This window comes from Melanotaenia boesemani, chromosome 12 (genome assembly GCF_017639745.1).
Source record: "Melanotaenia boesemani isolate fMelBoe1 chromosome 12, fMelBoe1.pri, whole genome shotgun sequence".
Taxonomy (NCBI): Eukaryota; Metazoa; Chordata; class Actinopteri; order Atheriniformes; family Melanotaeniidae; genus Melanotaenia; species Melanotaenia boesemani.
The window spans coordinates 26,213,904-26,226,283 of record NC_055693.1 but is presented as its reverse complement, the minus strand read 5'-3'; the positions used below and the strand labels follow the sequence as shown (position 1 = coordinate 26,226,283).

The 12,380-nt window shown below is 38.7% G+C and overlaps 1 protein-coding gene across 4 annotated transcripts in view; it reads right to left on the bottom strand.

The window, feature by feature from the left end:
- The window catches only part of pard3bb (par-3 family cell polarity regulator beta b), a 259,283-nt gene that overhangs the window by 149,900 nt on the left and 97,003 nt on the right, over window positions 1-12,380 (bottom strand). For 3 of the 4 annotated variants that reach the window (XM_042001257.1, XM_042001254.1, XM_042001256.1), the window contains exons 12-13: window positions 1,356-1,547; window positions 525-683 (exon numbers count right to left, since the gene is read on the bottom strand). In XM_042001257.1, the coding sequence (XP_041857191.1) occupies window positions 525-683; window positions 1,356-1,547 (351 nt within the window). The remainder of the gene's footprint in view (window positions 1-524; window positions 684-1,355; window positions 1,548-12,380) is intronic. The other variant, XM_042001255.1, reaches the window with a different exon arrangement.

Below are 12,380 nucleotides of genomic sequence, written 5' to 3'. Positions count from 1 at the left end.
TCAAATGGACTTTGTTTATTGTTACACCTGTTGCTAGGCGCATGTAAAGCCATGGGTGATGTCATAATTCAGAAAGCTCAGCAGCACTCAAGCTTAACTTGTGGTTATAATATCCATCCTTGATGATACTAATTATTTGGGCATTGCGCCGGTTCCCTGATACATAAAGGTGTCTGTGTTCTTAGATTTTTTTTTTCAAATAACATGCTGCACACTAAAGGTATCACTCAAATTCAGATGACATTCCTTTGACAAGGTCACGTTATCTGAATGCCTATCCTGACTCCTGTTTATCTGATCTAATTCAAACTTTGTGTTGCCGTGGACCAGAATAAGTAACACGGGGTTAAAGACAGTGAAGAATCGTGTCTTTGAAACACTCTCAATTGGTAAATGAAATCTGAACATCATGATGTTGTGCAGGAAGTGGTATTGGAAACTGCACTGGTTTCTGTTACACATACAGGAGACTTTTTTTTTCCCAGTAGGTAGCAAAGCTGATAAAACAGAAACAGTGAGCATACCTTGAAAGTCCTCATCACCACCAGCTGGATTGTCCCTCTTAAGTTTCCTTCCTGTGACATAGATCGTCGGAGCGTCTCCATGGCAGCATGATTGGAGCGTCCCAGCAGCGACTCTCCATTTACAGCAACCAGTTGGTCATTAATACGCAGGCGTCCATCCTGTAGCAAACACTGTTTTACTTCAAATAATAACATTTTTAAATACATGAGTCGGTACAAATGCATAAATTCATGTACCCATTAATAGGGAGCTAAGTCAGACGACCTCATTAACTTGTGTAAATTATGTATTTTGATGTTCTTTCTTGTAAGCAGTGAATTAATTAACAAAGATTTACCAAAAAAGACATAAATATATAACTTTCAGTTAGCGTTACTGAGGCCAAACCACCAGAAATCCAGAACACCATAAGCTTACATGATGCTAAAATAATTGCACATGCACATACAATCACACCTTCCCACGACAGCCTGACTCAGCCCCCAAAGACACAGAACCATGAGCTCTGCCTGTCAGACTTGCAATGATTCAACATCAGATGCTTTTCTATTTATTTTAGTGGGTCAGCCACATACAGCTGCACCTGGTGTGTGAGTGTGTGCACATTTGCTTGCCTGTCTTTTATATCTATAGTATTTCAAATGTGATGAATAAGAGGTCAAAGATGCACAGAGAGGAGGGAGCATCAAGGCACTAAAATCTGTCTATTATACAAAAATGTGGCCTGTACTCTGTTATTTTTATTCATGATGATATGATTTTGTCCTTCAAACCACAAAGTGGATGTGCTGAAACAAAAATATGAGGCAGTGTCTTGACCATCACGTCACCTTGTATGCAGCTCCTCCATGTATAATAGATTTGATGAAGATTCCCAGATCCTCTCCGGTCTCTCTGGACTTGTTCCCTTTGAGGCTGATGCCAAGTCCCGCAGAGCCGGTGTCATTGAGGGGAACCTCAAACATGAGCTGCTCCTTCCCGTTCTCCAAAACTAAGGCTGGTACACGGGATACCTCATCCTTCTGGGAACAAGAGAAGGTAAAAAAAAAAAAAGGAGGATGAAGAACATCAACGACGCAGGGCGAGGAATGGTAACGGGGTGGGGATGCAGAGGAAGAGTTCAGCTTATTGGGCCTGAGCAGCTAAACTAAAAGCTTTTCCATTTGAGAAAAAAACATCACAAGGTGCTTTTAACTAAATTTCTCTATGACTGAAAAATAGTGGTCAGAGTCTGAAGAAAAGAGAAAAAGAAAGAAAATCCATTTGGACTGACTGCTTTTATTCCCCCATTTTCTTTCCTTCTCTCTGCTCAGCAATATCAATAAAAGTTGCACATTTTCAAGAGGTAATTGAGGAATACGGCAAACACAGAGAGCCAGGGGGACAAAAGCAGCAGGAGCAGGGGGAATATAAAGAGGGAAGACTGTAAATCTGACAGAGAAAAGGGAACTGTAGAGATAAAAATGACCCAGAAAGATGGTGAAAAACACCATATTATTAAGGCCCAGGTATGGCTGTAATAACTGTGTCTAAAGCAGAGTTGGTGGGAAAATACTGTAAACACAGAAAGAAAGAAAGCATTGAAGTCTTTGATGCTCAGTGGGAGAGAGCTAACACCGCTGCACCTCACATGGTTATTAGTATCTACATCATCTGACATGTACTACAAGGTAAACAGGATTTATATATATACATAAAAAAAAGTCTAATCTTTGATCAGCTTGATAAACTCTGGATTATTGCTTTTTTGAGGAAACCGTTAAAATGAAAACTTTAGACACTTTTCTCAGATGTCTTGCAACCTCATGACAAAGATAGTTGTGACACTACAATGATAATCAAAATAAAATGATTTTTACCCTTTTTTTTAATACATTTTTAGAAAAGTTGGGAGTGGGCTCACTTGGGTTGGATGTGTGTTGGCATTGTCTTGCTAAAATAAGCAAGATGTGTCCACTAATGCACCCGCATTCCACCATCATGGCTTCTGAATTGTGCTCCTACACCAAAGTGGATGCTCCATTTCATCTTTAACCCTGCAGCATTTTGATTGTTCAGACCACAGCTCAGTCTCTCAATTCACCCCAGTCCTTCTTCAAGGAGCTCTGGCCAGCTGAAGTCATTATTTTTGGATGTTGTTATGTTTGTTTGATGCAACTTTAGCTTCCATTTTTGGAGTTAGCAACAGATTATGCCCATGGAGTAATTTCTACAACATATAATTATGTCTGTTTTAAGAGCAGTCTGGCTGAGGGTCTGAAGACCACCATTCAAGGTGTAACATTGAGATGGACCTTGTGTTTCCTGAATAGATGGTGTGTTGGGTGATGGCTTTAAAGTGTTACAAGGTTGGTGACTAAAACCAAACCAGCCTTTGACACAATATTAAATCTGAAAATTATTTGCAATCAAAACTTGAGAAATATTAGTCTTTACTGGTAAGAATATTACTTTACAGAGGAGTAAACACATGCAGATCATGACATATCCTTGGAAGACTGCTACATGTTCTCAACCTACATTTTTTTTAAGAAATAAAATATTTTTTTCGCATATTTATGCATATTCTCTTAGATACAAGTATTAGGTCATCTTAAAAAAACTGATGAAACGTCACTTTAAGCTTGAGAAGTAAAACCACACGCTAATGACCTTAAATATATAACTTTTAGTCTAATCTATTTTTAAACACGTTCAATTCAAAACAAACACTTTACTGTTCACACATCAGTTTTATTATGTCGTCTGCCATCCATGGACTTTAATGTAATAATATTTTAAATAATTTTTCAACCCCTCTGTTCTGGTTTCGTTTACATTTTACTGAGTGCCAAGTGGTTCGGAAAAGAAAAGCAACCCGTCAGTGAACCAGAAACAAGGGAACAGATGAAATATACTTCCAACAGGAAAAAACATCATCTAAAATATTATGTAAAGGCAAATGCTGTTGTTAACAACTCATAAATATTTAAGTAAACCACATAAAAAAAGGACATTAATAATGCAAAATCAACATTTTACAAAAAGCATATAAGACATTCAGAGACATATTTTAGATTATTTCTCTATGGTATCCAAGCGTAACCATTTCAGTGAGATATGACTGTAATATTCAGAGCTACAAGAGCCTTTTTACAACATTTCCTGATTTACCCTCAAATTTTCTGTGGGTGCAGTTTTGTTTCCGACTCATGGACTTCCCATGTTTGTGTAGCTGTTGGTATACATACATGAATTTGGTCTGTGTGTGTGTGTGTGTTTGCGTGGGTCAGCAGTGTCAGGTTTAGATTCTGTTTGTCTGCAGGGATTGAAGGTTTAACAGCGTTAAGCCGACACAAAGTCCACCGCTCTGCAGAAAACTGTTTTCCCTGCTGGAAAATCCAAAGTCAGACTAACTGTCCAGACCTGATAGGAAGCTCTCCGACCTTGGAAAGAACTTCTAAACCCCCCCTGCAAAGAAATGTTAACTACTTTCTGCGCATAATTAAATTGAGAGTTCATTAGAGTCTAAAATTCTGTCTAAAGTTATGTCTCTGATTTGGCAACTTTTCAGTTTTTTCCGCCTACGTCTGTTTCAACTTCCCTACTTTATTATTTATGATTTCTTTTTCTTACACTCAGCACAAAAGAAAAACTAATGCCAGAGTGAATTTGAAGCAGATGATGGGTGTTGTTATGCCTCATGAACGTCTGAACTAGCAGTTCTCAGCTAGAGGTCAGGACCACCCACAGAGATGTGAGATGTTTTATGGAATCTGACAAAAATATGCAAATACATGTAGAGTGTTGATTTTTTTTTTCCTATTTTTTCTGGGTGATGAATTAAATCTCCTAATAAAAGAATGAATAAGCTTAGTTTCAATGATTTACCTGCCCAATCACCTGGAGTGTTCTCTGTGTATTCAAAAAAAGTGAACAGAGAAAAAATCTGCTTAAAAAAAATAAACAAGGTCTTTGTTTTTCATGGAGCACTACACAAGAGCACAAACTCTCAAAGCACCTCACGATTTCATAAAACATTTCTATTATTCCAGCCTCATTGCTATGATGGGTGGGCATTGCTCCGTAATGCGAAAATAAAAAACTGTGGAGAGCCCCGATGTGTCTGCTTTCCATTTGTGGCCATAAAAAGGTGTTTGATTCTTTGCTACATTAACTCCATCAAATCTATCCAGTTACAGAAAAAAAAGCCGTTTGCACAGATGAACCTTCTCGTGCAGATCGTTTAACATTTAAATGGGATGCCACGATGATGGATCAACAGGACACGCTTTCAAAAAGGCAGCTCAGTTGGTGTGTGAGTTTTTATTAAACACAGACAGAAAATGTGAGGGGGGGATGATGGAGAGACACATTATGTGAAAATGAGCGAGAACACTCAGCTACTTTGCTTGCATCACCTCTACAGGAGAAATGAAGCGAGAGCCAGAGAGAGACATACAGAAAAAAAATGAATGACACGAGGGGTAATACGATGATTTGGCTAAGGTGTGCGGAAAGCCCAGAGATGTTGGAATGACCGCCTGAGAATCGATTTAACAAGGCAAAACAAGAGCAGACCCTGCGCTTAAATGTAGCAGTGCTCACATTTAGACACACAAACTAAAGGCGAAGTACTCCCAAGGATCACACCTGACATTAACCTCATCACTAATGAAAGTAACCGTCCCATCTCTGGCCACCCAGAGTGCTCCCCTGTTGTCTAATCGTCGTCATCTGTAATGGTTGATTAAAGCCAACCATCCAAAATACTTACTGTGACTATGAGGCATTTAAAGCCAAGCAGAGGGAGCATTATAATAAAAAAAAAAACATTTAAAAAAATGGAAGATTCACATGTAGGTCTATGGCAGGGATCAACAACTCCGGACCTCTTGAGCCAGTGTCCTGCAGGTTTTCACTGCGTCCCTGCTGCAACACACCTGGTTCAAATTAAATAGTCAATAGTCAAGGTCTACACCAGCCTCTTAACGACCCATTATTTGAGTCAGGTGTGCTGCAGTATGGAGATATTGAAAACCTGCAGGACACTGGCTCAAGAGGTCCGGAGTTGGTGATCCCTGGTCTATGGGAATGGGCCACTTTGCAAACTTGAGCAAAACTTAGATTTGCCAAAGCAGCTGGAGAAATTCTACTCAATGCGGATACAAAGGTGTGAAACGAGATTCGTAAACTGTGTAACTCTGTTCTGTCACAATAAACATCCTTCTTGCTTTTAAATAGCTATAGAAGAAAATCTAGTTAAAATCCAGATGATCCTGCTTCCCACCAGCACTTAAACGCACCGCGTATTTGTGAAAATCCCACATGCACATACAAGCTGATCAGCGCGTAAATGTTTCCTGATCCGTGCGCATCAGGCGGCGCATTCAACGATTTATATGCACAGGAGCTTTATGAGCACAAAAATGATCACATCTGTAAGGTTTAGGGTAAAAATATATATATATTTTTTTTTCAGTTTATAATGTGTACATGGGGATATTTATTTTACAGGTTCAAATGTGTTATGTGTAGATTTTAACAGATATTTGTAAGTTCCCAAAGTTATATGAAAAATGGTTTCCATAATTTACAAGTTACATATTACACATTTAACCTTATTGGGTTCATGTTCCCTTATTATATTCTGTGTTCACACTTCATGACATACTATTAGCCTTAGATAGACAGATGTGCGCCTTGGGTTGATTCAGTTAGACAAAGCGGAGGTAAGTCAATTTGTAGCATCTAAAGGGTCACTGATGCCGCTCAGATGTGAGAGGAATAAATACGAAAATAAAAACACGTGAGTAATATAATGTAAATCCCAAAGGCTTTATTGCTATGAGTAAAGCACTGTTGTGAAAACCGGTGTCGATCCCCAGCGACCTGAACCAGACCTGACATGCATGACCATGACGAACGCTCATGTGCCCAGCACTTTAAAGCACAACGATGTGGGAACGATAAGATGATGGAGCTGAAAGAGCTTTGATAAGCAGCAGAGAGAAAAGAAATGTGATACCCTTCTGGACTGCTCTCCACTGGGATGATGGCAGCTCCTGCAGAGACTCCAAGCTGCCAAAGAGTTTCCGTGTGTGTTCGTTTGTGTGTGTGTGTGAGAAAAGACAGGTCTCTGAGGGTATAACAGATGGGGGATCTACTGTAGTGACTCTGTGAGGTCACACTGGCGACAATATCAGTAAGATGTAACACACAGAGACAAAGAGACAGACTGGGTGGACGAACCACACCAACACACACACTGGTTGCAGCAGTGATGGATGAGGTATAATCACAGTGAAGAAACTGTTCAATAAAGTAGCTTTGTTACCAGTTGTTGTTTACTGATTTCATGTCAGAGCATGTCTGAGCAACATCTGGCACTTAAAAGTGTTTCCTGCTGCAAAAACCCAGCACAGCTTTACAAAAAAATACACCCTAGCTGAGCCACAAATACTTCAGTATTATTTATACTTCTGTGTTTAAAGGAACGCAGATAAGCTGTTTAACTTAAATCTGCTCCATCTGAAACAATTTTATTTCACTTAGTATTTTTTTAGTGCAATTTAACACCTGAAAGTTGTTTCGAATCCTTCATAAAAGTTTGTTTTCCCATCAAAATCTTGGTCTAATGTTTGATTTCAGGCTCCAGCACATATCCAACAAACATTTTTGTTATGCATCGAGCAGTTTGTAGCAAAAACAGTTATTTGCTAATTCAGAGATTTTTAGTTTTTATTTTATTTATGCAATGACAAAACTTAAATGTCAGTGTAGTTTTAATCAAATCAGAAAAATTACCTTATTAAAAAAGACTTTTGAAGGTCTGAAAAACAAGCTTAAAGGGTTTTTACTTACATTTCAAACAGGGAAATGTTTAGTTTTGTGTTTTTCTTCTGTTGACTGAAATTTGCTAAAATGACTCAAATATAGAAAAGTGAAGAATTTGTCAATGACATGCAAAAATAAATAAATGCATGGAGGTAAACAGGAAATGGAGGGAGACAGTTGTGTGAATTGTTTGGAGGCAGAAAAGAGCATCACTGACTCAAACATTAGTTTCGAGGCCCGTGCCAAGTCAGCATGCGCTTCTTTGTCTGCAAAGAAAATTACTGAAAGAAAATAAAAGTTGCTCCATGTTGCGAGTGTGTGTTTGTGTTCAAAAAGGCCTGTAGGAGAGCTAACACAGCAGGGATGCATGCTTGCTATATTCTAGATAGCGTATGAATATGTTATATGTCACAGTTCAGCTGCTCAGTAAAAGTGTGTGTAGAGAGGTGGTGTAATGTCTTTGTTCTACAGAGAGCACACATATTAGCAGACAACACCAGATGGTGGGCTAAAATGAGACAACGGAAGAGGGGGAAGAGAAGATAGACAAGATAGACAAGATCCTTCCATCATTTCATCATCATCCTTCTTCTGTTTCCCCTCTGCAAACACAAACAAACCGGCATGAAGCAGAAGGCTGCAGAAACTCCGACTATGCTGATGCTTCCAGTCTGCTGGAAGACAAAAATAGCTGCAATTGTGTCTATTGATTAGTATAAAACAACAATTTAAGAAGCATAGAATTTTTTTATATGAGCTGCTAACTGTCTGAAGCTGTAACTATGAGTCATACTTATGGACTAGAAATTATGTGTATGATGGGAAAACTTTATTCTGAGTCTCACTGCAACCAGACCTTTAGACCTCACATGGACAATCTGGGCAAGACTCTAAAAGACCGGGCTTCCATTTTACACATAAATCGTGTTTTTCTTTGGTTTCTATAAAAGGCTTGTTGCTTTTTTGCCATTGCTGGACTGTGGAGATGAACTTTACATGAATACCAGTGCAACCTCATTACAAATGCTGAATGCTGAATGCTGTAATGACGTTTTAAGATTTATTACTAGGTATAAATCACAAACTCATCACTGTATAGTAAGGTTGGTTGGCTGTACCCGTCTGATCATAGGATTTTTCACTGGTACATTTTTATTTATAAAGCTATCACTGGACTACTCCCTCCATACCTTTGCTTTTACCTTACGTTCAAACACAACCCATCCCACAACCTGCAACCCCAGGTCAGTCTCTCTGCTCTCAGCTGGTCCTGCCCTCTAAAATCGCCGAGCAAAAGTGAAAGCTGGATCCTCTCCCAGAGAGGGGTGTGGACAGGCATTTCTCATAAACGTTTAAAAGTTCAGACAATGAAACTGCCCGTTCTCAGTAGAGCTCACTAGAGCCACCTTTAGAATGGCTGAAATTAAATGGGGTAATACACTTTGAAAACAATGTTGTTGGATCTCAGACATCCATATGAAATTGCTGAAAAAACATATAATATGGGACCTTCAAATTTAGCAATTTCATCAGAAGCTGTTTCATGGTCAAATGTGGGCTTTTCTGTAAGCATGTATTCATTCATTTAGCCCCTCATCAGAGTGAACAACCCAGGTTGTGTAGTGGTAACATTTGATGGTAGAGGCTGCTTTCAGTGTGTTTATACAACACCAGAAAAAGTCTAACTGTTGCGTTTTGTCTGACCAAAACATGTTGGTCCAAGTGGAATCGTAAACAAAGAAACTCTCAAAATCAGATTAACACAACCAATTCATGCAACTGAACGTTCAATAATTTGAGTGCGAATATGTTTGACTAGTTAAATAAACAAAGGCCTATGATAATGGCTCTTAAGTTTACTACATTTGGTTGCACATTTTTCTGAATAAAAAGTAAAAAAATAAATGAATTAAACAGACACATTTCAAATCAAGCTGCTCTGATTTACATTTTTATGTACTTCTTTTATCAGAAATCTAAATGCATTAGAAACTGCGACTAATAATTGGCCTAATAAGACGGCTTATGTTTGCTAAAGCAGGTCCAGACGAAGCCTCATCTGATAAAGTCCACCATGCAAGTTGAAGACAGAATTCAGCTCTATGTGGGTGGATGGTGACATCCCACAAAGAAAATAATAAACAGCAGATTTTTTTCCACACAGTCATACTTTAATCAATAACCTAAGGATGGTGGTCCTTATAAAATGGCCAGAGTTACTTTAAAGAGTAAACATGTTCAACATCAGGAGCAAACCATGTGTAAAGTCTCCAAGAAAGACCAAGAGAAACTCATACATGCATTCATCTCCAGTAGGCTGGATTACTGTAATGGTCTTTTAACAGGACTTCCTAAAAAGAGCATTAAACGTCTGCAGCTCATCCAAAATGTTGCTGCTAGAGTTTTAACCAGGACTAAGAGATCTGAACACATCACACCTGTTTTCAAATCTTTATACTGGCTTCCAGTCAGTCACAGAATAGATTTTAAAAACCTTCTGCTTGTTTACAAATCCCAGAATGGTTCAGGCCCAGAATACATCTGTGATATGTTCAGAGAATATAAACCTAGCAGAGCTCTTAGATCCAAAGACTCTGGTCAACTAGTCCAGACCAGAGTCCAGACTAAACATGGAGAAGCAGCATTTAGCTGTTATGCTGCAAACAAGTGGAACAAACTGCCAGTGGAGATTAAACTTTCCCCAAATGTAGACATTTTTAAATCCAGGTTAAAAACATTTCTTTTCTCATGCACATATGCATGAAATCTACACGGTAACTTTTAACTCATCTTGCTTTTAATAATTTGAATGTAATTTATTATTTTATTGTGATTCTTGCTATGTGTTGCTGCCTTTTACTATTTCTTAATATCTGTAATGTGTTTGTTTTATGTAAAGCACTTTGAATTGTCCTGTACATGAAATGTGCTGTACAAATAAACTGCCTTGCCTCAAGAAAAATTAAGCTAGATTGCTAAAATTCAATTATTGAAAAAAGAAAATAATTAAAAAAAAAAAAAAAACTGATAGCAGCGACAGAACAAGAACAGCAAATCAATCAAATAATCAAATAACTATAAATCCCTTCACTTTCATTTTGTCCATCTGGGTTCAATACTTTAAGCAAATTTAAGCAAATCAAGAATCAAGCGGTGGTGCAAATTTTAATTCCAGTAGACACGAGGAGTGACCTTGAATCAGTGAGATTTAAGAAGCTCAAAAGAATCGAGGGGAAGTCAGAACAATACTTCACCTATGGGACACATTGTGATGGACAGTTTTCTATACAAAAGGAAAATACTCAGATTTTTTTAAGCAAGCTTGGAGGAATAAAACAGGACAGATGGGAATTCAGTTTCCTGACTGGCTGTGTGACATTGTGGTCATGCTGGATGGTAAAGGGGTTGCATAATCAAGTTAGCATGAAATGAAAGCCACAAACATGCAGAGCAATTTAGGAAAGTCACCAAAGGAAATTGTTTTATTTTTAATTCTAGTCTATCCAACCACAGCATGTTGTGATTTATGTTACCAGAAAAGGAAATTTCAGTCAGTTACACCTCAGATGTCCAGTCATCAACGATCTGTGGTGTGGGACTTAAAGTCTTACTAAAGCACAACCTTTTTTCCCACCTTCAGTCTGGTTTGAAAAGCTCCTTGATGTACGACTTCGAATGGAAATCAACCTTTTTCGAAGGCAGAATGTTTCAATCCATGTGGGAAAAATGAAATATTATGACTCACTCTGTCACTGACTAAAATGTGAGTATTCGGGTTTAGTTTGCTGTGTAGCAGTGCAGTGATAAAGTGTGTGGTGTAGTAGCAGAGAGGCTGTAAGTGGACACATAATAAGATGAGTGCAGTTAATAAGCCAGAAAAAAAAAGTGCCACAGAGTTCAGACATCTGTAAACAGTGAAATCCTGCATACAATATTAAGAAAAGCTAACAGATGGACACACACTAACATTTTCCTGTCAGCAGAAACAGAAGTTCCTGTGGGGCTCAGGGTCGCATGCACGTGTTTGTGCGGTGGACCGTCCTAGCAGCCACTGAGGAAACATCAGTCGACAGGAATGGACCAACACACAAAGGGAAGAGGGACAATAAGCAAAGTGAGTGACACGAGGAAGGAAGGTAAAAAGCAGTTTTGCTAAATAAAATTAACTTAATCCAGTTTAATCTCCTCATTTATATTTTGTGCAACTGGGAAAGCAAAAAAAGTACAATCTCAAACTCATTAAGGGGAGTTATAATCATGATCTATGATCAGATCTTTAGGGGTGGGCTGATTTACTATTTAATCGATTCATCACAATGAGACAGGCACTGATGCCATTACAACTGGTAAATGTTCAAAAACTATTATTTTTTTATTTGAATTAAACAACAGTAAATACCTGTGTCAACAACATTACGACCTCGCTTGCAAAGATTAGCAGAAAAAAAATGTATACATATAGTTTCATCAAATTTATCTTAGGTTTTTGTCCCTCTCAAGTTTAGTCAAACTAGAGATGCACTTGAGCAACGTGCAGTTCATATTCAACATATTAACATAATACAAATTAGCTTGTGGCGTCACAGTCGATTGTATGCCGACGCAATTTCTGAGCAGTAAGTGTTGCTGAACTGATGGGTTATTTGCAGTTTTCGGTGCAACATAGTGATGTGCCATGCGAGAAAGAGCCGGCTCTGAGAGCCGATGCTTGGTAGTGAATCAGGAGAGCCGGCTACCAGTTTTTTTTTTTTTCTTCCTTTTGCTGCGTGCTTAGCTCTCAGTGCTCAGCCCCAGCTCCGCCCATGGCATTGCTTTGTTTGGATTGACCCGCTTGGATAGGCGGCCAATCACGTGTGAGGATATAGGATCATACCATTAAGTGAAAACAGAAACAGAACTTCCTGTGGGGCTCAGGCGCTACACTGCGAGTGAGACAGCAAACAGCCATAAGGAGAGAACGTGAGATCGTGTCATCAAACCCTACTCACAGAGAGGAGAAACCGGATCAGCCATCCAAGATGAAGCATCTTATTTTTCTG